General features: G+C 39.9%; 1 protein-coding gene and 1 long non-coding RNA gene across 2 annotated transcripts in view; one reads left to right on the top strand and one right to left on the bottom strand.

The window, feature by feature from the left end:
• LOC123520496 overlaps nt 1-1421 on the top strand; it is a 30608-nt gene extending 29187 nt beyond the window's left edge. The window contains exons 4-5 of the long non-coding RNA XR_006679276.1: nt 881-1074; nt 1285-1421. This is a non-coding gene — a long non-coding RNA (uncharacterized LOC123520496). The remainder of the gene's footprint in view (nt 1-880; nt 1075-1284) is intronic.
• Nucleotides 517-26107, bottom strand: LOC123520495 (uncharacterized protein C4B3.18-like). Its single transcript, XM_045282798.1, has 5 exons — nt 25773-26107; nt 19331-19499; nt 14136-14337; nt 1302-1485; nt 517-1053 (listed from the first exon to the last, which is right to left on the bottom strand). The coding sequence occupies exons 2-5, from the start codon at nt 19492-19494 to the stop codon at nt 689-691; spliced, it is 915 nt and encodes a 304-aa protein (XP_045138733.1). The 5' UTR covers nt 19495-19499; nt 25773-26107; the 3' UTR covers nt 517-688.

Raw genomic sequence — 26107 nt, 5'->3', positions numbered from 1 at the left:
TGGACGATCTTACTTTTATCACCAAATCCAGTTTCATCCTTATATAAGAAAAAAAAAAATAAATAAATAAAACAGGGCAAGTGTGTGTGTGCGTGTGTGTGTATTTACCTAGTTGTAGTTTTATTAGTTTTACACAGCCTGGGCTTTATGCTCGTGTGTGTGTGTGTGTGTGTGTGTGTGTGTGTGTGTGTGTGTGTGTGTGTGTGTGTGTGTAATTCACTGTTTGATCTGCTGCAGTCTCTGACGAGACAGCCAGACGTTACCCTACAGAACAAGCTCAGAGCTCATTATTTCCGATCTTGGGATAGGTCTGAGACCAGGCACACACCACACACCGGGACAACAGGGTCACAACTCCTCGATTTACATCCCGTACCTACTCACTGCTAGGTGAACAGGGGCTACACGTGAAAGGAGACACACCCAAATATCTCCACCCGGCCGGGGAATCGAACCCCGGTCATCTGGCTTGTGAAGCCAGCGCTCTAACCACTGAGCTACCAGGCCGTGTGTGTGTGTGTGTGTGTGTGTGTGTGTATCACTTAAATCCTTAAAAGAAAATTAGCAACACCCCTCTGTGCATGTTCACAAACACATAAGCATTTACACTCACACACACACACACACACACACACACACACACACACACACACACACACACACACACTTACCTACCTCACTACTAGACTCAATACTTAATAAAATTTCGGTGACGGCTACACACTTCCTCTACAATGAGCTTCTCTATTTCAATGTGTTCAGCCTTTTGGTGCTCAGTGAGTCGCAGAAGACTGCTCTCACGCTCTGTTACCAGTGTCACCTCCTCCCGCCTTGTCTGCAGTAGGTTCCCAATCACCAGGTCATGCTTGTATTTCCGTAGGGCTGCTGTTGCCTTCTCAATCAACTTCTTCTCATCCGTCTCAAGCTTGAAGGATACCACATACAGCTCTGGACCCCACACAGAGACCAGAGGACGCAGCATCTTGGGCACCAGCTGTAGTTGCACTGTTAGTGGACCAGACTCTGACTGAATCTTGTGCTCAGATATCTCATCTGTTTTGAACAAAGAGAATGGTAGGTGGATGGGAGACACCAGAAATCATATATCAAGTGTCATTCCAAATAAGACACTCATTACCTCAGTGAAAAGATTTAACTGCAGTTTAAAATCAATCTTGTGTATAGCAGACACACTCTCTCTCTCTCTCTCTCTCTCTCTCTCTCTCTCTCTCTCTCTCTCTCTCTCTCTCTCTCTCTCTCTCTCTCTCTCTCTGCACCAATAAGGATTAGAGAAACAGCACCTTGAGGAATGTAGAAGTCAGAGACAGCTGCTGCCAGGTACAGCAGAGCCTTAGGGGCCAGTCGCTGCAGACACTGAGTGGCAGAACGAAGGAGCCAGAGGTAATCGCTGAGGGAGGTGAAGGTAAGCCATAGAAGGCGCCCTTCTGATTTAATCTGCTGGTACTCACGCCATACTGGATGCACCTGTGAAAGTGGGAAGATGAAGAGGGCATTTATAACATCAATATAATGCAAACCAAAGGTGAGTTTTGTTTTTCCAAATAATACTTAAAAACCAACGTATCTTTGAAAATGACAACTCCAAACAACTTGAGCCAATGTATACTTATGTATATAAGAAAATAATGGAAAGGAAATTCAGACTTGGGTCAGACACACATGTTCTGCGTTTGTCTTTCTGCCACCTCCGTGTGAACTTTCTGCATGCCTATCAATCCTAGGAATAAGCTAAATAAAGTAAAGATTCCCACTGTCCCATGTTTTTAGCTGTGTTTTTCAGTTTTCTCTCCTTAGTAGCAACAGAAGGTGTCTGTTGCAATGAAGTCAGACTGTCTTTCCTCCCATCTACAGAAGATCCGCCTCAATGAACGTTCTTTTGGGGTGAATTAACACAATCCAGGTTCCTTAGAGTAGTTTGACAGGACAATATGATCCTAGGAAACTCTGATCTCCCCCCCCCCTTGTGTCCCGCTCCTCTCCAGGAGGACGGAAATGTAGCCCCGTGCATGCCAGACAGATATGCCACCACTCCACCCACCAACGGGGAGGGAGGACACTGACTGATGACCGATGACCCCTGACTCTATTGCCCCTGTCAATACTGTCAATTTTCTAATTACAAAGAACATTATTGACTGCAATATTGGAAATGTCAATAAAAAAAAGAAAAAGAACTTCCCAATGGTGACTGACTTGTACAAATGCTTAACCCTTTCAGTGCTCCAGACCACGATTGTGGGTTTGAGGGAAAAAATGCCTCCAGTCCACGATTGTGGTCACATATTTGACGAGTCACAGAATTAAACCGCTTGCCTCCTAGCTACTGCTAGTTGCCAGATGACATTCTCCCATCCTCCCTCGATTCATGGGACGCGCCATCAGTTGTGTGGTAAGAAAAATATAGTCACAATGACATCCACACAGCACAGTAGAGTAACAATGTCCCTTTTTTCACAATTATTATTATTTTACGATGTTGCTAGTTGCTATTTGTGCATTTATTTACAGAAATAACGAGTAATGATCAAATCCTGTTGTTAGAGCAGATATGCCAGATATTATTCGTTTATTGGTAGTATATTGCGTATTTCGTATATTACCATATATGGGCATGCGTATCCTCGCTCATAATAGTATGTACATCAAGAAAACACTGAAAACGTATTTTATATTATTTGTGTGGGCATAATGTATGCACAGGTGTGAAAAAACATTACCCTAATACATTCTGGAGCAGTTATGAGCAACTGCAGTTCAAATCGGGGGGAAAATTCTGTGTAATTTAGTGAGAACACCATAAGTTGCGACAGAAAATAACTACCTGCTACGATGACAATACTCAACAATGCACAACGTACCACCAGAAAGCCAACTTCCAATCATTATTGCACCACTTTCCAGGGTGAGTAGAGACCTAAATTTTTTTACAGTAGATGCGTAACACTATTATGCACGAGAATATTGATTTTTTCTATCTTTGCAAACCTCAATTTTTTGGCCGAATTTGCGTCTCACAGACATGACCCAAAAATCTATTTGCGCCCTGAAAGGGTTAATGTAAGTCATCAAGTTATTATTGAAGCTCTGGCTCATCCATGACATTGAAATCAAGGCTTCCATTCCACTGCCCATGAATTCATGTCTGGGAGTTGCCTCCCACCATGATTTTGTGGATATGGAACCAAACGAGATTGTTGATCACAATGTCACTGAGACTGGAAAGATTACTAATAGTAAATGGCTGACCAGAAGGACCATAGCTTCAGTAATTTTAACCTTCAGTACTGCCAAGTTGCCAGAAAGGCGGTTCTCCTTCACCCCTACATTTCAAAATCCTCTCCATTGTTTCAAGTGCCAGCTTTATGGTCACCATGGTAACAGTAACATTTGTTGGTCTTTCCATGCTTACTGTGGTAGATGCACTGGTGAGGGTCATTCGGTGGTCCAGTGTACATCTCTAGTAAAAAAAGTGTCATAATTGTGAAGATGCTCACTCTACTTTCTCACACAATTGCTGCATGTGGAAAGTGGAGAAAGGTCTGCACAGTGAAAGTTACAAAAGGATCTTTTATTTTGAAGCAAGGAAGCAAGTGAAGCAAACACAGGCCACGCCTGCTTCAAACGTCTCCTGTTTATCACCAGTAAGGGTTCTGCCTAAGATGTGCACTGTCACTATACAGACGGAACCTTTTGCCTGCCCTATCTACCTCCACAGCTTTCCTTTCAACTTGTCTCATTATCTACCAAATCTATCTCTACTACTAAGAAAGACTCTACTCCTGTCACTTCCTCTGCTGCATATCTGTCAGCTATTTCTCGTACTCCCAGCAAGGATGAGAAAATTGACAAGTCTAGTAAATTAAATTTAACAAAACTCTGAATGCCAACGTCCTTCCCATGTCATCACTGCTCCTGCACTGTTAAGAAGGGGTTCTCAAGGTTGCTTCCTCTCAACCAGGTCTGGGGATTTAACGATTGATGGATGTCACCACTACTAAGGGCCGGAAGAGATTTGCTAGCAGTGCCACAGAGTGCAAAGGACTAAGAAAAACAGCTACCACCACAACTCTTAAGCCATAATGTTCGGTGTGTTACAGTGGAACTGCAGAAGTATTCGGAATAGAGATCCATATTTGTCATTTTAGTGAACATAAACAGACCATCCATTATGTGTCTATACAAAACGAGACTGCGACTGCAGAATCAGCCTGATCCTGCATAATATTTTGTATATTGTGCTACAACATCTGAGCCACCAATCCCTCTGAAAATTAGTAACACTTTACATTAGCATCTGAACCACCCACAACTCTCCTCAGTCCTGGCATTTTGCCCGTATCATCCCAAATCCTATGTAGACTGGATGCCTTACAGACCCCAGTGCATTTTGCCCTATTGCACTCATGAGCTATCTATGTAAGCTAATGGAATGTATGGTAAAGCAAAGGCTACTTTTTGCTTTAGAAGTGAAGGGTTTGTTCGGTGATCAACAGTCAGGTTTTCAGAAGTACCGAAGCACGATGGATCACCTAACACACCTGGAGCATTGCATTTCAGAGGCTTTTGCCAAAAGAATTCATGATTGGGATGTTCTTGGACATCCACAAAGCCTTCAACATGACATGGCGACTTAGTATCCTCATGAAACTCAATGTTCAAGGGTTCAGAGGTAACTTGTCTATTTTTGTTTTTAATTTTCCACAAGACAGAACATTCTCTGTCAAGCTCCCTGGTAATGTAATCTCAGACATTTTCATCCAGTAGAATGGGGTGCACAGGGTAGTGTTCTTGGTCCTATTTTATTTTGTATTATGATTAATGATATTGTCAACAACTCCCATCCCCAGGAATCTTAAATAGACACTGTATGCTGACAGCTGTATGTTATGGCACTCCTTGCCTAATGCATAGTTCTTGGCGGGACAGATTCAAGACGCTCTTAACCCCGTCCAGCATTGGGCCTCCCTGTGGGGATTTATTTAAGTTCCCGTTGCTAAGTGTATGTGTTGTTTTCACTAGACGTAACATCCTTCCTGATTTGCATTTTATCTCCAAGGCTGCCAATACCATTTCAAAATTCAGTCAAGTTCTTGGGTCTTATTTTGACAGCAATTGGAAGATTAATTTCAATACCTTTGTAGTGTGGCCTTAAAAACACCTACCATAGTATACCCTTAACCTCACACATTTTCTCACATACAAACCCTAACTTATATGCTCTATTTCAGCCACTGCTAAAGTCACCTTTTCACGAATCTACATCTACTCTCTACTAGCTTGCTTTACTTTATTTTACTGCTAAATAAAAATTATCTGTCTTGTTCCATAGTGAGTTATGAACTGAGATGTCCCTTTGCTCTTATCAGGGTGCTTTCGACATGGCGGGTCGCTGGGGTTGCCAAGTGTCGCCCTCAGAATGGGAGAATAGCTTCGCTACCCCTAAATATACAGAGCTAGTGGCAACACTACGGGTGGAAAAAGAAGCCAGATACTTCCACTCGCCATCTGACTCGAGAAACCACGCGTGGAGCTCAAACATGAGGTGCAAAAATTCTTGATTACGGGAATGATTGCCGTCGCTACGGACGCACTGATGCAATCGTTCATATACGATCGCCAGAACATAGGGTTAACTTGCAACCAAAATTTTTCCAAAGGTCCTGCATCAAACACAAGTTCAGTAAACCGTCACATGACAAATCAATAAGTTGCTCCTGGTCAGCTGTAGACAGTGTGCTTGTAGAGTTATCACCAAATGGGTTCCTTATCCATTCATAATCACTTGTGTCTACATCTTTGAAGTAAAATGAGCACTCCCCCAGGAGAGTGTTCAAGTGCTCAGCAAACAATTCATTTCCACCTAGTAAGCTAGTATGTTTGAGAAACTCTTGCAAATTTGGAAACATATCAAATCTGTTATTTTCTACATTCCTTTTCCATAACTCAATTTTCTTCATAAATGCACGTATTTTGTCACTCTATGTGAAAATATTCACGTGGGGCCTCTGCATAGACTGATTCAGTTGGTTAAGTTTCTCAAAGATATCAACCATGTAAGCAAATTTTTTAATGAAATAATCATCTGTGAACAAGTCTCCATCTTTGTTTTATTTTCACAAAGGAATGTAGCAATTTCATTTCTAAGTTCATACACTCTCTGGAGTACTTTCCCACAGGATAGCCAGCGTGATTCACAGTAATACAGTAGAGCTGTGTGTTCAGCACCAAAATCTTTACATAACTGTGCAAAGTCTTCCTTTCAATGGATTGTTCTTTATGTAATTTACAACCCTGACAACATCTTTGAGCAAATTACCTAATTCTTCATTCATACTGCCTGATGCAAATGCCTATCTATGAAGCATGCAGTGCATCCATGAAGCATGTGGAGCCTTTTCTCTCACCAAAGCTTGCAGTCCAGCATGTCGTCCTGCCATTGACTGGGCTCCGTCAGTGCACAGTCCAACACAATTTTCCCAGCTTATTCCATGTTCATTGAAAAAATTGTCAATCATGTTGAACACTTCTACAGCTGTGGCTCTACCAACAATAGGTTTACAAAACAACAGATCTTCCTGAATTTCATTGGCAGATATATAGCGCACATAAGTTATTAAATGAGTATCTTTCACTACATCAGTAGCCTCATCTACTTGCAACCCAAAATGCGAATATTTAAGTATATCTGTCAACTGATCACTTAAATCATCAGTAATGTCTGAAATTCTTCTGCCAACTGTATTATCTACAAGAGGAATGCTGTGTAACTTGTTGGCACTTTGTTCACCGAGCATTATTTCCACCATGTCAATAGCAGCGGGTAATACCAAGGTTTCTGCTATGTTGTGAGCTTTTTTGCATCTTGCAATTCTGTAGGAAACTTTATAAGAAGCAAGCAAAGCACTTGCAGCTGTGGTAGATGTCTTCATGAAAGCCCACCTCTGTTTATTAAATTCATTAAGTCTCCTTTTAAAAAATTCCAGAGATTTACCAACATGTTCAGGATGCTGTGTTTCAAGGTGGTGCTTCAATTTGCTTGGTTTCATGCTGTCCATGGCCAAAATATTCAAACACAACACACATTGAGGTCTCTCAGTTCCACTAACAACCGTAGATGTAAATCCAAGCGAGAGATAGCTGTCGTCATACTTTCTGATTTTCGTATGCTTGCTACTTTCATCCATATTTCAAAATTTTTGTGAAATAAACAAACGCACACGCTCAAAACTATTCCTTAACTTTGTAATTTTGCAATTAACAGTTATTTACGAGGCACTTGTTACGTCCAGAACGGTCACAGAGCTACCGTCTTACTACCGCACCCTCATACTACTGTGGCGGCGTGGCCACACGGCTGCCTCCTCCCAAAGCTGGAGTACTGACATGTCTGAGAAGTGAACCAAACGGGAACCATACGAACGATGCATTGTTTCTGGTAATCATTACAATATTTATATTTACAGCACGTTTCTCTCTTTATCTTTTATAGTTGTTTAATTCCTTAGTTACTTAGTAGCATTTGAAATAATTTATAATTGTATTTAGACTATAACATTTCATTATTCATATCTGAAATCTTTTCTCAATACTTAACCAATTAAGTATTCCATCAAAATCAATAATGTTGATATACAACCATCTACTAAGTAACTTTTCTACTTTATGAAGTGCTTGCGCCCCCCCTGGCAGCCCTTCGTGCCCCCTTAGGGAGGTGCACCCCACAGGTTGGAAACCACTGCCTTAAGTGAATCTACAATGCTTAGCTAACTGGCTAGGTCTGGGCAAGAAGGCAAGGTGAGATATACCGTCCGAAGGCCCTTAATGGACTAATAACAGCAGAGGCTTTTGCTTCTGTTAGGGTAAATGAAGGACTTTGGATACCTCACAGGGCAGCCAGTTACACCTTCAACACGATGATGCGTATTTTGCGTCATCTGGGTGCTCATGACCTATCCGATGATGCACATTTTGCATCATGGCTGCTTTCTGCTTAGATGGTGTGTTTCCTTTCTCAGATACTGTATGAGATGTCTTAGAATGTAGGTCATATATGATACAATGGCTCCCCTCAGTACCATGGTAAACAAGACTGTCTGGCAGCACCACCAACTCCACAATGCAGTCCACCGTTCAGTCTCCATAAGACTGCACATGCTCTGCCAAAAGCGGTGGACGAGTGGAATTCCTCCAATCAACCCACAAGGAAGAAAGAGGCAGTCCTCGCATGCCTCAGGACGGGCTGCACCCTCACCATCCATATGCTTCCCTACATCACCAACACCTTTCCACCACAATGTTACAGATGTCATGTCACCTTCTCAGTTCAGCACATCATCCTACACTGGGTGCATTATCATGAGGAGAGGCGGCCCTTGGCAGTGTATTGCTGGAGTCGTGGACTCCTGCTAATGCAGACCATCCTTGTGGGTGATGAACATCCAGATGTGGTCAATAGACTAATGATTTACCCGACTGAGACCAATTTAATCAGAGTTGTAATTAATGTGCATGTATTATGACGTGTTATGCACTTTGTATGTATTATGTGTAAATAAAAGTATGAAAGTATGTATGATTTTAAGTTCTATATGATTTGATGTAAATATGCTCCCTATTCATGTATATAGTCAGTGCCCAAAGTCATGGCACCTAAGATACCGCACCATCACTTTGGGCGTGAAACAAATCACTCTAAAAAATAAGGGATCTATCCACCATTACTCATGCCACAGAAATTTGTGCCTCAGGCAAGTGACCTTGAAACATTCTGCACTTGCTGTCAGCTAAGTGCAACTCATTCCCTCATTCAGACATTTGTCTTTGTGTGTGGGGTGCATCACATGCTTTTTTGCAATTGAGTGCACATTGCTTTGCTGTTGTGTGTGACAATGGAAACAAGAAAAGAACTGACAAAAGAACAAATTACAGCTACAAATGCCCTGAGGTAAAAGCAAATAAAAAAATTGTTGCTATCACTGATGTGGCACTGCAAAGTGTGCAGTATTGGACAAAAAAATGCAAGGACACTGGAGGCATTGTCCTGCCATCCTCTCAGAAGAAAAGAAATGGAAGGTCTTCTGTCACTTCTACGAGGACTCTGAAGGTCTTGAAGTGTCAAGTGGGTAATGAGCCTTGCATCAATGCCAAAGAATTTAAAAAAGAACCTAAGTATCCTTCAGGACATCTCAACGCATACTATTCAGAAATGCCTTCTAGATGACCTGACATTCAAGTATCATGTACCATGAAGGAAGCCTATTTCAACAGCTTCACAAAAGAAGAATTTTGCTGTAAATACTAAGCCTGGCATCTGGAAAAGTGGAAAACTGTCTTGTGGTCAGATGAGGCAACATTCCCGGTGACTGGTAACCGAAGAGGGAAAGTGAGAATATGTCCTGACTCAGATCCTTACCTCCTTAAGTACAGAGAAGGAACAGTAAAACACCCCAAGTAGTGTGATGGTATGGGTGGCATTTCGGTATCATGGGACGGACTTTAGTAGCACTGGCCAAAGAATCTCTGTCAACAATGAGCATTATCTAGAACTTCTTGCTGACCATCTGGAGGATTGTTTCATAACATGCCAAAGTGAAATATTCATGCAGGAAGGTGCACCGGCTCACACTGCCAAACTACTATATGTGACAGCATTAAGGATGTACCTTTTTCCCAAAATTTTGGCTCTAAAAATCACCCTGCATTTATTATGCCAAGTTGAGAATTCCTGCAGGCTTGACACTCACTAACCTAGCTTATAATCAGTACCTCTACCCTAACTGCATGCATCATTATTTCATTGCTGGTATTGTTATTATTACTTGTATTATTACTTTAAAAACTAATTTTTGTAAAAATTAAAGCAATCTAACCTGTGCTGCATATCTATAAATATCAACTGTTCAGTAAAAAATCTGACTCAATACCATCTGATGGTGATGAAAAAAGAAGAAAATAGATAAAAGTTTCTTGTGAAAAAAAAGGAAAAATAAATAAACCAGCAATAACAAAAAGAGAAAACAACACGAGGGGGTCATTGCAAAGGCTATCCCCGACCTCTACATCCGATTTGATCCACATCATCACATCAACACCCTCACTATTATGGCAGGAGAATGAAAACAGATCTAGGTATACAATCTCATACAAACTACAAGAGGTATATTATGTCAAGAAGCATAGCAATAGAGCAGCAGCAAGGGCTTTAAGACCACCACCTACAGAAAAAAATTGTGTTTGGCAACAGTATGAAGAGCACAAGGAAAGGTAAACATAACATGTTATTCAGCCTCACATTGGCCAGAACTTGAGACAACATTGCTTGGTTTTTAGGTTTGGTTTAGCTTAGTATACCTTGTGTAATGGATACAGCTGGAAGCGTACTGGTCACTCAAGAACTATGTATTCGTAGGGGGGGGGAAACCATGACGGTCCAAAGAGAAATGGTTAGTGCTTGACCAGTCCGTTATTTAGCGAAATCCGTTACTGTGAGGTTCATTACTGCCAGGCACCACTGTATATATACAGTAAGGTCCCGAGTTACGTCAGAGTTACGTTCCTGAAACATGACGTAAGTCGATTTTGTACGTAACTCGAGTTTTTGTACTTTCAAAGCATATTATCAAGTTTTCAACCAATAATTTTTTATGGTTATTCAGGTAAGTAAAAGGTTATATTGTTATATTGGTATACTATTTACAACTATGTAGGAATATATTGATTAGAGCCGCGAACGCGAAGGACTGCAGGTTGCCGAGAGGGGCGGCCTGAGGCCGCCAGGAGGGTGGGCAGGTCGAATGTTGTGACGCCCAGGGCGGACAGCTGGGAGCTTTGTGGAGTGTGGTAGGAGTAGAAGCGTTATATAAGTAAAAGGTTATATTGTTATATTATTTACAAGTATGTAGGAATATGAAACACAAGCTTGTTTTTGTTGTTGATTAGGGCGCGAACGAAGGACTGCATGTTGCCAGAGGGGTGGACGCCTGAGGCCGCCAGGAGGGTGGGCAGGTCGAATGTTGTGACGCCCAGGGCGGACAGCTGGGAGCGAGTGCAGTGCGGTGGGAGTAGAAGCGTGGGCAGCGGGCAGGAAATGCAATAGGAAAGGGCAATAGGGATCAGCAGACAAGCGCAGACGGTGCAAGTGAGCTGCAGTGTCGTGTGGCCCAGGCGAAGGCTCCGGAGTTGTTATTGTTGTGATAGGTGTGAGCCCTCAAGGTCGTCAACCTCCCGTTGTCATGGTAACGGGCTTCCCATTTTCTTCTTCACTCCCTTACACACAGCTGCTGCCTCCTTCTCATGTCTTTTAATTATGTCCACTTTTTCTTGTAGCGTAATGGTTTTCCTTTTCTTAGCATCACTGCTATCACTCAGGAGTTTTCTTTTGGTGCCATTGAGCAAGATACTAAGATAGTCAGCAAACGCAGATGTAGGAACACTCTTGCCAGGGGCGACGATGTGGTGGAACTGAGGTACGTAGAGTGTTATTGTATTCAAGCATGAGGTGGGCGGTGTGGTGGATAACCACTAGTGACGCCTGGGCCAACAATAACAATAAACCCCGCGCTTTACGATTTATAAATTTTCAATTTTTTAAATCTTAAATTAAATTGCCTTATAGTGGACTGACGCAAGTGCGAGTTTGACGTAACTCGAGACCGACGTAACCCGGGACCTTACTGTATATATATATATATATATATATATATATATATATATATATATATATATATATATATATATATATATATATATACAAGCAACCCCCTTTAACGAAGGTTCACACAACGAAATTTCGCTACAACAAAGGTTTTATTTTACTACCATCTGCTCATTTAACGAATACCAAACTCGCTTTCACAAAGTTTTATCCAGGTAATTTTTTCCAAGTTTGAAAGCCCCGCCGTATCACGCAAGCTGACAAGCTTTTGAATACACTAGCAGCTGCAAATACTAAGGCCTGCCTCAGGAGAAATCCTGGGACACCTGTAGAATAAAGATCAAGATCAAGATTAAGCCTCTCATGGACAACACGCACCACTCACTCCCATAACAGCGTCAGCAGCAGCTCGTCTTCACTCGCTCAACTTACCACCAAAACTCCTTGCAATGTGGCCTAGCATTCCTAAGAAGACCAGGAAGTCTCTTACTCTCGAAGTGAAGCTGGATATTATTCACAGACACTAGAGAAGCAAGAAAACTATATCATTGCTGGCCACCATCTTCACTCCATCTACTGTCTCTACTATTTTCAAGTCAGCAGACTATTAAGAAAGCTGGTGAGACTGTATCTTCCTTGCAAGCTAAAAGAACAGTGACCTACAATGGATAAAATGGAAAGCCTTGTGGAAATGTGGTACATAAGTTTTGTATGCGGTACAATGATGCGCCCTTTGTTTACATTCCACAGGTTGCCGGTTAGTGTCTTTCCCGTTTCACTCTCCCTCCCTTCGTAAATTTAAGATCATCAACATTACACTTGACCCTCGAAACAACAGACAATGCGTGCATGACCCTGTCCGTAGATTGCAAAAGTCCGTTCTTTGCAAAAGTACATAAAAAACTGTATAAAATGTACGTAAAATACTGTGTAATCATTAAGAAATCATTCAAGCAGTATTTCAAAGCATTAAGTACAACAAATAACCTGAAATAGATGACATGAGCATGGTCAGTCATGGTAAGCACTGGACAATATTTGCTGTTGGTTGAAAACGCACGGACTGAAGATTTAACATGGCAGCCAACAGCTGATGACGCGACCGACCCGCCACCTACCGGACAATAATTTGCCGGGAACAGACAATCGCGCGCATTTTAATATTCGTCCATAGATTAAACCGGACTCCAGAATTTGTCTGTAGTTTCCGAAATCTGTTGATGGGAGGTCCGTTGTTTCGAGGGTCAAGTGTATAAAGTTACTTAAATCATACATTAGTGTACATTATAATGACTTAGTCTTAAATTAAACTGCTTAAATGTTTAACTTCATAAGTTTTACTTTCATTAAACCTTTCAATGTACTATGATGCACTCTCACTTTGTTTACTCTCAGTGGAAGTTCAAGTCAGGGGTTAAACTTGTTATAATTTGTTTGCTTAACGAAAATTCGCTTAACGAATGTTTTTTTTAGGAACGTAACCCATTCGTTAATCGGGTGTTGCCTGTATATATATATATATATATATATATATATATATATATATATATATATATATATATATATATACTTTGATATACAAATTTAATTTGTTCCATGACGATCGTTTATATAAAAAAAAATCGTATATCAAATAAATTTTTCCTATAGAAATTAATGGAAACAGAATTAATTCATTCTTGTGATATGAATTTAACCCCCCAAAAAATTAACATGCTTTACATACCAACCAAATATAGATTTAATATAAGATAAATGCAATGTTTATTGTATGCATGATATAAATGTACTATATTGCCCAAAATAACGACTTAATCTGCAAAACTCGGGACACATCGATAGACGTTCATCACACAAGACTCGGGGCATGTCGATAGACGTTTAGGCTTTTTATGGCTATATTTTGGCTATTTTCTTCCCATTTTCTTTGCTTGTGAGCTGGCAACACTCATCAGGAGTAAACACACTGCTGAGAAGCACAGACACATACATGCACAAAGGATGAACAACAATACACAACGTGGGGTGAATGTTTAGGTGGACACGGGTAGCCGACTGATCGCTGCGCCACCTACCAATGGCTATTCGTATCTTAAAAATATCTTCGTATTTCAATGTGTAAATTATGTGAAATTTTTCGTTGTATATATAAAAAAAAAAAAAAAAAAAAAAAAAAATATATATATATATATATATATATATATATATATATATATATATATATATATATATATATATATATATATACAGTTTTTGTTATTGGTAAACATAAAAATGAAAAAATAAATGAATAAATAAGTATACTATTTAGAAAAATAAAGATTCAAATGGAAATAAACAAAAAATGTTTTTATTCAAAGTTAAAAACAAATAGTCTAAAAAACATATATAAATAAAATACAATAGCTTGATACACGTCAAGGTGATGAGAAAAAAAAAATTAATGCGCTGCCAGCCTTACCTGACTAGAGTGTGTTGAGGAAAGCTGTAGGATTCCACCTGGTCCTTCAAGCATTGCATCTAATAGGAACCTGGGATTGAGATGACGCAAGAAGGGAGTGACTGACTTGTCTCGGTGAATGAAAATGACAGCATAATCCTGGCGCAAGAAGTACTCCGTGGAGGCTGCCCCTCGTGTCCCAGCACTGAAGTTATCCACAAACCTGAAGCAATACACAAAGGTATTTTGCAAAAAATATTTAAGATCATTGTTTTTGTGTCTGGTGTACAGAACAATCCTCTTTATTGTGTCTTTTCTAGGATGATGCAAGTGTCATCTTATAAACCAAAATACACAGTACAGTGGTGCCTCATGATAAGACACTTCGAGGGTGAGAAGTTGTCCGTTACTGCAAACTGTCCGTTATTGAGAGCAGTTTGTCTGTGAGACCCTTAAACACCCCCTTTTCTCTTTTTTGATAGTTTATTCTCTCTTAATAATGCAAAAAATTATTTTGATAATTTATTCCATCTTATTCTTAAGAATCACTTAATGTTGAAATAAAAGAGTTCATTGTTATTTAAGAAGTGTACAGTCAAATAAAATTTGTCTTACTAAGAATAGATGAATTAAAGATATAGCTTCCTGTTTGGTGTAATGGCCAATTCCCATGTGGTCCAGTGGCATCTCTAACAAGCATTTAACGATTGCCTGAAGGACATTGCTGAGGTGACAAAGGATGGGAGGAAGACAAGGGATCGTCATAGTCAGAGTAGACTACCTCCACACAACTGCCACCTCTCCATACATCACAGGCTTTCCTTCTTTCTCTAATGCCATTCCACCTCCCTACCCTCTGTCTTTCTTTCTCTCTCTGTTTTTCATATAAATTGGTGTGTTTTCAAAATTACTTCTAAAACCTAACTTTTTTCAACATTGTTGCTGAGGTAAAACTTAAGGCATGTTCTTTACAGAAAAGTGTTCCCTCATCCTAAACATGGTATCTTAGCAAGTAAGTGCGACCCTGCCAAGTGCTAACCACCAGGCAACATACCTCACAGGCTCAACAACATTCAAACAGAAATGCATAACTAGCATTTCACTTCAGCAGGCTGTGGGTCCAACCAGCCCAGGACCCCAAATCATCACGAGCGTCAATTCAGTGACCCCCAACAGGAAAGCAGTCGCCACTCTCCACCTTAATACAAGTTTTGCAAATTGTAGATGAACAAAATGAGTTACAGTGCCTTTTTTTGGCTTGTTTATTGTGTCATATGTGTACCTGTTAGCATGGCCACTCGCAAACTATGGATTCAGAGGAAAATAACATCCATAATGGTAAAAAAATTGGCTAGTGTCTGACCAGTCTATTATCGAGTGCATTACTGTGAAGTCCATTATCATGAGGCACCACTATATTTATTTTACGTTACTTTCACTAATCTTTCTAAATACAGTGGTACCTCACAATAACAGACATTGCAGTAATAGATTGCACTCAATAACAAACAGATAATAATCCTCTTGTTTTTGGTCTGAATCTGAAATGGCAGTTTTTTATTTATTTTTTCTTTTTTAACACGAATTCCTTGTTCTCATGTGGCCACACGGATGAATACTCATGACACAATAAACAAGCCAAAAAAAAGCCCCGTGATTATCTACTCCTGCATGCTAGATACAAATTTAACTTCTTTTTGTCTGTATGTGATTTACAAAACTTGTAATAAGGTGGAGAGTGGTGACTGCTTGCCTGTGAGGATCACTGGAGTGACTCATGGGAATTTGTGGCACTGAGCTGGTTGGACCCGTTAAGCATTTCTGTTTGAAAGTTGTTGGGCAAGCAAGAATAATGACATTCACCACACTGAGAGAGAGAGAGAGAGAGAGAGAGAGAGAGAGAGAGAGAGAGAGAGAGAGAGAGAGCAATTTATTATGAAGTGGGTTAAGTTTTTTTTTTTCTAAATGACCTAGAAAGTAATAACAACACAGCTGCTTCTCTGGTCCAAACTTTCTCTCTCTCTCTCTCTCTCTCTCTCTCTCTCTCTCTCTCTCTCTCTCTCTCTCTGAGAAGTACATGTTCACATTGCAGATTACAGCCTTAGATTGGCTGTGAGGGTGGCCATATGGTGAGCTTGCAGTAGGACAACAGTCTATAGTTAGATAGCATATGTAAGATGCGAGGTACTCGGCAGGGTGCTCTGATGCCATGAATAAGATGGGGGATCACTTTTCTATAGAGAAAAAAAACTTGATTTTTACCTCATTGGCAATATGGAACAAAAGTTAGAAGAATTTCAGAAACAATTTCAAAAACACTAACTTATATAGAAAACAGAGGGAGAGAAAGAAAGACAGAGACAGAGGTGGAGTGGCATTAGAGAAAGAAGGTCAGCCCATGATGTATGGAGAGGTGGCAGTTGTGTGGAGGTAGTCTACTCTGATACTGATGATCCCTTCTCTTCTTCTCCTCCTATGTATCATCAGCAAGGTCCTACAGTCAGTCATTAAATGCTTGTTAAGGATGTCACTGGACCACGTGGAATTTGCCATTACACCAAACGAGGAGCAATACCTCTAATTCATCTATTCTTGCTAAGACAAATTTTTATTTTAGCAGTACACCTCTTCAATAATAATGAACTCTCTTCTTTCAATGTTGAGCAGAGAATTAGGTAGTTTAAATATTCAAAGCAGTTTTTTTTTTTCTTCTTTCATTATTAAAAGAGAATAAATTACCAAAAAACTGGAAGGGGGGAGTTAAAGGGTCCCACAGACAAACCACTTTCAGTGTAACGGACAATTTGCAGCAATGGACAACCCCTCACCCCGAAGTGTCTGTTATCGCAAGGCACCACTGTATTCAATAATTTAAAGTTGTTGTATCTGCAAGCATTCATGAAATATGCCAATCATTAAGTGAGGATAGTCAGTGTTCATATGCTTATATTATATGTATGTATTTGTATATATGCATATGTGTGTGTGTGTGTGTGTGTGTGTGTGTGTGTGTGTGTGTGTGTGTGTGTGTGTGTGTGTGTGTGTGTGTGTGTGTGTGTGTGTATTTACCTATTTGTGTATTACAGGGCCCGAGCTATGCTCTCTGTGACCTGTCTCCTTGTCCATTCCTGTCATATCTCTCTTTCATCTGATTGACACACACTGTGTCAACAACATCACTGCTCAGTTTATTCCACTTATCAATGCTACAATGCGGGAAACTGTATTTTCTCACGTCATTTAGACAGATGTCCTTTATTAGCTTTTTTCCATGTCCTCGGAGATGATTACTTGTGGTCACCTTTATCAATTCTCTGTCCAGTATGTCAATCTTGTTCACCAATTTATACATAGTTATCATGTCTCCTCTTGTTCTTCTCTCTTCTAATGTGGTCAGCCCCAGCTTCCTCAGTCTTTCCTCATAGTCTAACTCCCTGAGTCCTGGTACCATCCTTGTTGCCAGCCTCTGTACCCTTTCCACCTTCTTCACATTTTTCTTCATATGCGGTGACCAGACACATGCTGCATATTCTAACTGGGGTCTTATTAAGGTACATAATATCTTCTTCATCATTCCTTCATCTAGGTAGTGGAATGCAAGGCCAATATTTTGAAGCATGTTGTATGTTTTCCAAAAAATCTTGTTAATGTGTTTCTCCGGTGACAAAGTGTTTTGCACGGTTACTCCTAAGTCTTTCTCCTCATTGGTCTCTTTAATTTTCTCATCACCCAGCCTGTAATCCCTGTTTGGTCTGTATCTACTTCTTCCCATTTTCATAACATGGGTCTTGTCTATATTAAATTCCATCTGCCACTCCTTACTCCACTCATATATTTTATCAAGATCTTCCTGTAACTTGTTACAATCTTCCACATTCTTTACTCTCCTCATAATTTTAGTATTGTCCGCAAACATGTTCATGTAACTGTCAATTCCTACTGGCATATCATTAACATAAATCAAAAACATGATGGGACCCAGCACTGACCCTTGTGGAACTCCACTGGTTACCTTCTTCCACTCGGACTTCCTTCCTCTCACCACTGTTCTCATTTCTCTTCCCATTAAGTAATTTTCCATGTGTGTGTGTATGTGTGTGTGTGTGTGTAATTCACTGTTTGATCTGCTGCAGTCTCTGACGAGACAGCCAGACGTTACCCTACGGAACGAGCTCAGAGCTCATTATTTCCGATCTTCGGATAGGTCTGAGACCAGGCGCACACCACACACCGGGACAACAAGGTCACAACTCCTCGATTTACATCCCGTACCTACTCACTGCTAGGTGAACAGGGGCTACACGTGAAAGGAGACACACCCAAATATCTCCACCAGGCCGGGGAATCGAACCCCGGTCCTCTGGCTTGTGAAGCCAGTGCTCTAACCACTGAGCTACCGGGCCGTGTGTGTGTGTGTGTGTGTGTGTGTGTGTGTGTGTGTGTGTGTGTGTGTGTGTGTGTGTGTGTGTGTGTGTGTGTGTATGAGCATATTGACAATGCCACACTGACAGAGAGAGAGAGAGAGAGAGAGAGAGAGAGAGAGAGAGAGAGAGAGAGAGAGAGAGAGAGAGAGAGAGAGAGAGAGAGGAAACATTGTCACCAACGCTCTCAAGGATGGCTGGCTGTGACACAACCACACTCACTAGAAAACGCTCCTCATTTTAAGACCTAGAACATTCGTAAAACTAAGCTAACACTTGATCACTAAGAAATATGCCATTATTTGTCAGTGTCCAGTAACTTTAAAGAGGCTATTATACCTAATATTTGGTTAACAGATACAAATACTGTACACACAAATATAGATGATCTTGAATTACAAATATATCTCCTGTTTATTACCTTACTGTTTAGTGGTTTACCTAACTTAACCTCCTCCTTTCTAAAACAACAACCATCTGTTCATCAGGTAGGTCACCACCACCACAACCATCTACTAGCTGGCTGACACACTGGGCAACTCCACTGTACCAACAAAACTGAACTAATGTAGCTATATAATAAACTAATATCAAATTGGATCTCCTATTCTTTTCCAAGCAATTTTGCATTTTATAACAGTAAAAAATTATTTTGAGAACTTTTTTTTTTATGCTGATAATTGCACAGCGCACATATGACTTCAATAGTTTTGAATCTCTCTCTCTTTGCTACTTGCTAGTGCTTGTAAGATACTGGAGGAGGAGGAGGAGGATAAGCACATATCTGCATCCCACCTGACAGTATTGCGTTCAAGGGGGACAGTAGTGCCTCCAGAGGTGACCAGGGCAATGGGGTGGTGGCCAACATGATGCTGACAGAAGGCCTCCATCTGGGCGCAGTTCTGGATGTGGCCCCGTGGTGCTGGATTCTGGGCAAAGTATTCCTCCCATTCCTCCATGGTTTCTGATGACATGATATTTGGTCAAGTTTATAACAGGAGGAGGAAAAAACTATTTGCTCTTTTATTTCTTCTATAATGAAATGGATAGCATAAAACATTGTTACTCATACACAGTATGTAATTGTTTGCTGCATAATGGCAAAGATATTAGAAGACATGCACATTAGGTAATTACTCAACCGGAAGATCCAAGAAAGCAGGCATGGACCTGAGGCACACAAATGAAAACCAATGTTGTGCATAACAATGTCTACTATCAAAGTCAGTTCTGCAAACTGCAAAATCCCTAACTACAAAAGAATAATTCAACTTAAAGATTTGTGGGTGTGACAAATTTCAAGTACAATCTGTGGGTGGTGAGGTGAGTACATGGGCCCTAGTACCTGGATATAGCATGAGCAGATGGGCATGGCATGGGAGTGTGACTATGACACTTATGGCTGGATGGGGCAGGCACCTGGTGGGAGAGTGAGCACATGAGGATGGCACCTGGTGAGGGAGTGGGGTATCTAGAGGTGGAGGGAATGAATAGGGATAGCACCTACCACCTATAACTATAACTGTGATTTGCATTTGCACAATGACTATCACCAAGTGCATTCCCTAATTTCCCAAGTGCACCACAAAGCAACAAAGCTTGCGAACCACTGACCTACCACGTCTCCTACCATAGCTACTTGTAATACCAACACCAGACTTATAGCCATAGTTTGAAATCTGCTGGATATCCATCAAATTAGAAGGGTTTGATATAAATATATTTTTCTATTATTCTTTCTCTTCTTTAATAGTGAACAAAATTCTAACATAAATTTCTTTACTTCTCATCCCCACATGCATTTATGACAAATCCTTCACCAACCCAAATGATTACCTCTGAAAGAGAAGGCAATACATCCTTGACAAGCTGTGGACAGTAGCCTGGGCTTGTACGGTAGAATCAGGTTTAATAATGAAACCTCAGAAGATAAAATGCAAAGCAAATGTTAAACCAGAACACAAGACCAATTGCTTCCAGTGACCTCCTCAAGTGACAAGTGTCAACAATAAAAAAAACATTTGGTCATAATTATAAAGCATGAAATTTTTAAATAAAACAGGATCACCTTGTGGGTTTCTTATACAAGTAATTACTTACCACCTCCAACACTGCATGAAATTAAGTAATAATTGTAGTAGTGTCGACCGGGGAAAATCGGACCGTCCAACGAACCGGTACAATTCGGACCGCCTCATTCTTATTTACAATAAATTCATATATACATTTCTTTTTGAATTTTTGAGCATTTCACGATAGAAAGTAACTATTTTCACATTTCTTGTGCAAGTTTGATAGAAAAAAAATTGATACAGGAAAGAAATTACAATTATATGACTGAAAGCACTGAATAGTAGCCAAAAACAAAGTGCGGCAGTTTGTTTACCAAATCAGCGGTTTCGGCGAACTTTGTTGTGGCGGTCAGACGCGGCTATCCTCTTCCAAATTGATGATTATAGAGTGTTTTACCTCTACTTTAACATGATTTCATTAGCAATACTTTATTTAGCTTCGTTTTCTCACAATTAACGCTCACTTTTTGGTTTAATTTACCCCGGTAAGGAAAATGCGGCCGGGGAAATCGAACCGGTAGTTTTTAGTGCGCAATTGTTTATATTTTGAGAATATGCATTAATATTTTGCCCTGTGCCATCTTTGGCTTATAAAGGGGATTGCTTAGACTCATTATATACCCAATAATGATTATTAGGGTAATTTAGGGAAATTTTTAATGAAGACTATAAGCCTATAAAGGACTTCAAAAAGCTAGGAATTGTCCGCTCACACTCTCTCTACAGGCTAGCGAGCGATAGCGAGCTCAATAATCTATAGAAAAATGAATGTGGAAACCAATGAGCAGTATTTTTATACAAAAAATCAGCTCCCTGTTGCTCGCTAGCCTGCAGAGTGGGAAGGAAAATTAACGTGACCAGTCTTTTGACACCCTGAGCCTATACCCTGTTTTTACTCAGCTGATCCTCTTTCGTCTGCTAGGAGTGCCCATTAGTAATATATATGCATATAATCTGCTTATTATATGCTTATGTATCACTTCATAGGGACCTTATAAAAGTACCTTTCACATTCAGAATAAATAATCTTCTTACTGAATACAATAACTTCAAGTGTTACACCAAAACATTGGCTAAAGTAGCCAAGTAAATGAGTAGGCTATGTAGTCTATGAGTAACAGTTTTTTGTTCTACACTGTTTCTTGCCATTGATTTTATTTATAAAGGGTGGTTCAAATTACCCCATGGGTGGCTCAGTTTACCCCGGTGGGGGGGTTCACATTACCCGATTTTTTTGATAACTAGGAACCACACTTATTACGTCAAAGCTGAAGAATCTGCTATGAATGATTTTTTTTTTTTTTTGTTAGTGATTTAAAGGCAATAACTTGCTTATGTTTTCATAAAATTTTTGTAAGTTTATCTTAAAAAATGTGGGAACAGTATCAAAGTTTGTCAAAACCTGGTCTAAATTACCCCGGTCGACACTAATTAATAAAAACACCAACAGGATGATGACATAGTTAACAATGTTATTTCTTGATAGTACTTATCACCTTAAATTATGCAGAAAAAGGCTACTTGGTAAATTTCCTTTTTCAACCAGTACTCAACCCACCCTCCAAAACAAACTAATCTGACCTAGCTACCACGTAAGTCCACTCAACAAAGACACAGCCGCCAGACCACACGTGCAGTATGCATCTCTCTGAAGAGCCACACATGCACATCTGCTTCTCACTACACATATCTCTGACAGGCTTCATTACTGCCCATATATCCCAAAAAGAAAACAAGCCAACTTTTTTTGTCACCTAACCAGTATGCTTTTGGTCAATTTGCAGTTTCACCCAACCATGGAATCTCTGATGTGACTCATGCTTTTCTGACCAGTGAGAAATGTAGTGAAGTGATTGATGGCATATGTCTTTTCCATCACAAATGTATACTTTCAGTTATGACTGTTTTTCAACTCCAACTTATGCCTAACTCTTATTCCAAATGATCTTGGAGATCCATGAGAAATCAGTTTTTTTGGGTGGAGGAGCATTAACTCAAGTAATATGTATTGCAAAAGAGGTCGGATATCAAAAAAATCACACAAAAAATCTCTGAAAATACTTTAATGGTGCAGGCAGGGGTGAGCGTTGTTTTGTTTTTGTTGGGCAGCATTGCCAACGATTTGTTAGCCCTGGATTTGGATCCATTGCTAAAGCTACCTCCCGACATTACATCTTAATCCTTCCCAAGGAATGAATAATAAGAATGAATGGAGAGTAAGAGACTAACATAAAACAGACAAGAACTCTTTGAAATTATATAGAGAGAAACTGAAGAGCTGTTGACAGAGTAAACAGCATTAAAGAATTAGAAGAAAGAATAAGAGAGACAGCAAATAATGTCAATAAAGAAGAAGGAAAACAGCAGGCCATAGGCAAAGAGAGGAGGAACCAGCTTGGGTTACAGAGGAAATCAGACAGGAAATAAAAGAAAGGAAAAGACTTAATAGGATTAAAAGGGGAGCAACAAGCATAGAAAGAAGAGAATATGAAAGTCTCTACAGGGAATAAAAGGTGGTAACACTGTTACTAAGAAAGAAAGAAATGTACACAAAACAAGAGAAGATTGCTAGAGAAATTAAAGAAGATAAAACTTCTGGAAAAGTATAGGAATGTTGAAAAAGAAAAGAAAAGGAGAAAGAGCCTGTGAGAATATATGGAGAGGATGGAAGAGAACTAGAAAAAGAGGAATCAATAAGAGCAATTATATAATGAGTTTTGGGGAACAATATATGTACAAGAAGCATACAAATGACACTAGGCAAGTATGGAACCCTCAGATACAGCAAGACTATGAGAAGGAAATAGAGGAATTGAGAGCACTGATGGATATACAAAAAACAACATGGGATAGGAGGGGAAAGGCTAGGTGAGGCAGGTCAAAACAACCAAGACTATGTGGAAGCATGTGGGGCACAGAATAGAGAACACTTACAGATGACACTACAAGTAAAAAAGAGGAATTACACATATAGAAAATGAAATAGTAACTATGAGAAGATAGAGTGGTAAAATGTCTGAAGAAAATGAAGGCAAGAAAATCCCCCTGGGCATGATGGGACTAAACCAGAATTCCTAAGTGTTTTTAGAGAGCAATGTTTTGTTGGGCATTTTGATTGAGGCAATAAAACAAGAAGTAGAAACAGGAGAGACACCAGATGGATGGAAAGTTTCAGATACACTTATGACAACAAAAGTAAGAAGTCCAAAAAATTAGTGGATTAGACCTGAAGTGTTGCCAAATGAAGGATACAAATTGTTAATGTCTCTAATAAGAAAGAGCATTGAGGAGCAAACAGAGAAGAATGAATGGGGAAAAGACACTCATGCAGGATTTACAGCCAGTGGGAGGATTGAGAACAACTTGTTTATACTAAAATAGCTACTGTATAAAAGAATATATGAAATGAAGAAAAACACTAACCACAATATCTATTGATTATGCTAAAGCTTTTGATAGTGGTATGTGAGACAAAATGGTTAAACACGTAGGGATTACATGATAAATTCACAAATAATAGAAACAGTTTCAAACATGTACACAGGAGACAAGACGGGTAAAAATGGGAGAGGAGGAAGTGGAGATGATGGTTAGTAGTGGGTTCAACTATAATATTCAAATTAACAACATATAAGATAATGGGAAAACTACACTTAACCCTCTGCTGTTGTGCCTTTCATTATTACACATAGGTACTTAAAAAGCTGCACATTTGTAAACAACAAACACAAAGTTACTGCTATCACATGACCCATCATTCAAAAACTCCCAGATTATGAAGTCACGTGATAGCTGAGTTTCTCTATACTTTTATTGATACATCACATATTTCCCCTATCTACCCATTCACCTTAGCTCCTAATCATCCACAGCATGAAGGACACACCTTTTTTCCAGTACTCTTATCTATTATAATTGCATCCATCATTATATTATTGCTGATATTATCATCATTACCAGTATCACCACAAAGGCAGTACCCTGGATAACAACCTGAACTTGAACTTGGGCTACTAACCAAACCCAACATTTTAACCTTGATTTAACTCATGTCAAAAACTTATTGGCTGGGAGAAACTATGAATTATCCAAAGAAAGCATCAGAAAACCTTTAAGGAGGTTAGAATGTTGAGTTTGATTAGTAACACTAGGGGTCCAAGAGGGGCACAGCCCCCCAGCCAGAGGGTTTTAATGATAGGGTCTACACTGTAGTAACCCTTAGAGGTTACTAAACAAACCCTAGGTTATGATGTTGGGTTTGGTTAGTTAGCCTTTGGGGTTTTTGTTAAATGTAGCGGATACAGCCAGAAATGTAGCAAACCACTGATAACACTGTTCAACAATAACAAAGCAATGCTCGCCGCTGCTGCCACCATCAAAATATTTTCAGAGATTTTGTTGTTTTCCAACCTCTTTTTGCAACGCACATTACTCAATTTAATGCTCACTCATCCAAAAAGACCCACATTGCCACAAGTCCCCAAAGATTGTTAGGATTAGGAGGTAGGCATAAGTTGGAATTGGAAAAGTCATAACTCAAAAAATATCAATTTGTGATGGAAAAAGATATATATATATATATATATATATATATATATATATATATATATATATATATATATATATATGCCATCAATCAATTCACTACATTTCTCACCAGAAAAAAAAAAACATGTCACATCACAGATTCCATGGATGGGTGACACGAAATTGATTGGGCTTTCTTCCCCTGGGGTGCCCCCATAAGGTAAACTAACCTAATTTTACATTTTGTAACCTCCTAACTGAAGGGGCTAGGCCCCCCCTGGAGCCCCATAAGGTAAACTAACCTATTTTTTTTACATTTCGTGGGGCTTCACCCTTCCTGGATTTTGCCAAAAAGGTAAACTTCATTTTCGACAGGCTAAAATGGGGCTAGAAATGTTCTAAACAGTGTATGCCCTATAATGACCTGTGCTGACGTACTTGGTATTGGTTGACACAGCAATAAGGCCGCTTTCTCCTATCAAGGATGTCTAAAAACTGTTTTTCCTTTATGGAAAACTAGAGTTTTTCCGGCGCTTGGCGTTAGCTCCCGTGTTCAGGAGGCCTCCCAACACTCCATGAAGTAATAACAAGACAACCGCAAAACCACAGCCAGACAACCTGGCACTGTCATTCCTTACCAGTGCAAGGCGGGGCGAGTGTTGTGACGGGGCGGCGTGACGGCAGTGATGCAGTGCTGGCGGTATCCAACCTGCAACACTCGATCAGCAGATTATGTACAGTAGTGAAGGGAGATTTCCTTTCGCAACGGCCCTCTGAACGTGGTCTTGCTCACTTGTCAATAGCTTGTCTCACAACTACACTTTCAAATCTCCTTCTCTTACTTTCCCAACTTTCAATTGTACTCCTGATGTTATCTACCTCTCTATTACTTTTAAAATCAACCACAACATTCCCCACAATTCGATACTCGGCTCTTCATTCTCCTTCCTCTTCCTCTTGTGACTCACAGATG

This window comes from Portunus trituberculatus, chromosome 47 (assembly GCF_017591435.1).
Source record: "Portunus trituberculatus isolate SZX2019 chromosome 47, ASM1759143v1, whole genome shotgun sequence".
Classification (NCBI taxonomy): domain Eukaryota; kingdom Metazoa; phylum Arthropoda; class Malacostraca; order Decapoda; family Portunidae; genus Portunus; species Portunus trituberculatus.
The sequence above is the reverse complement of the archived record's forward strand: the minus strand, read 5'-3'. Positions and strand labels throughout refer to the sequence as shown.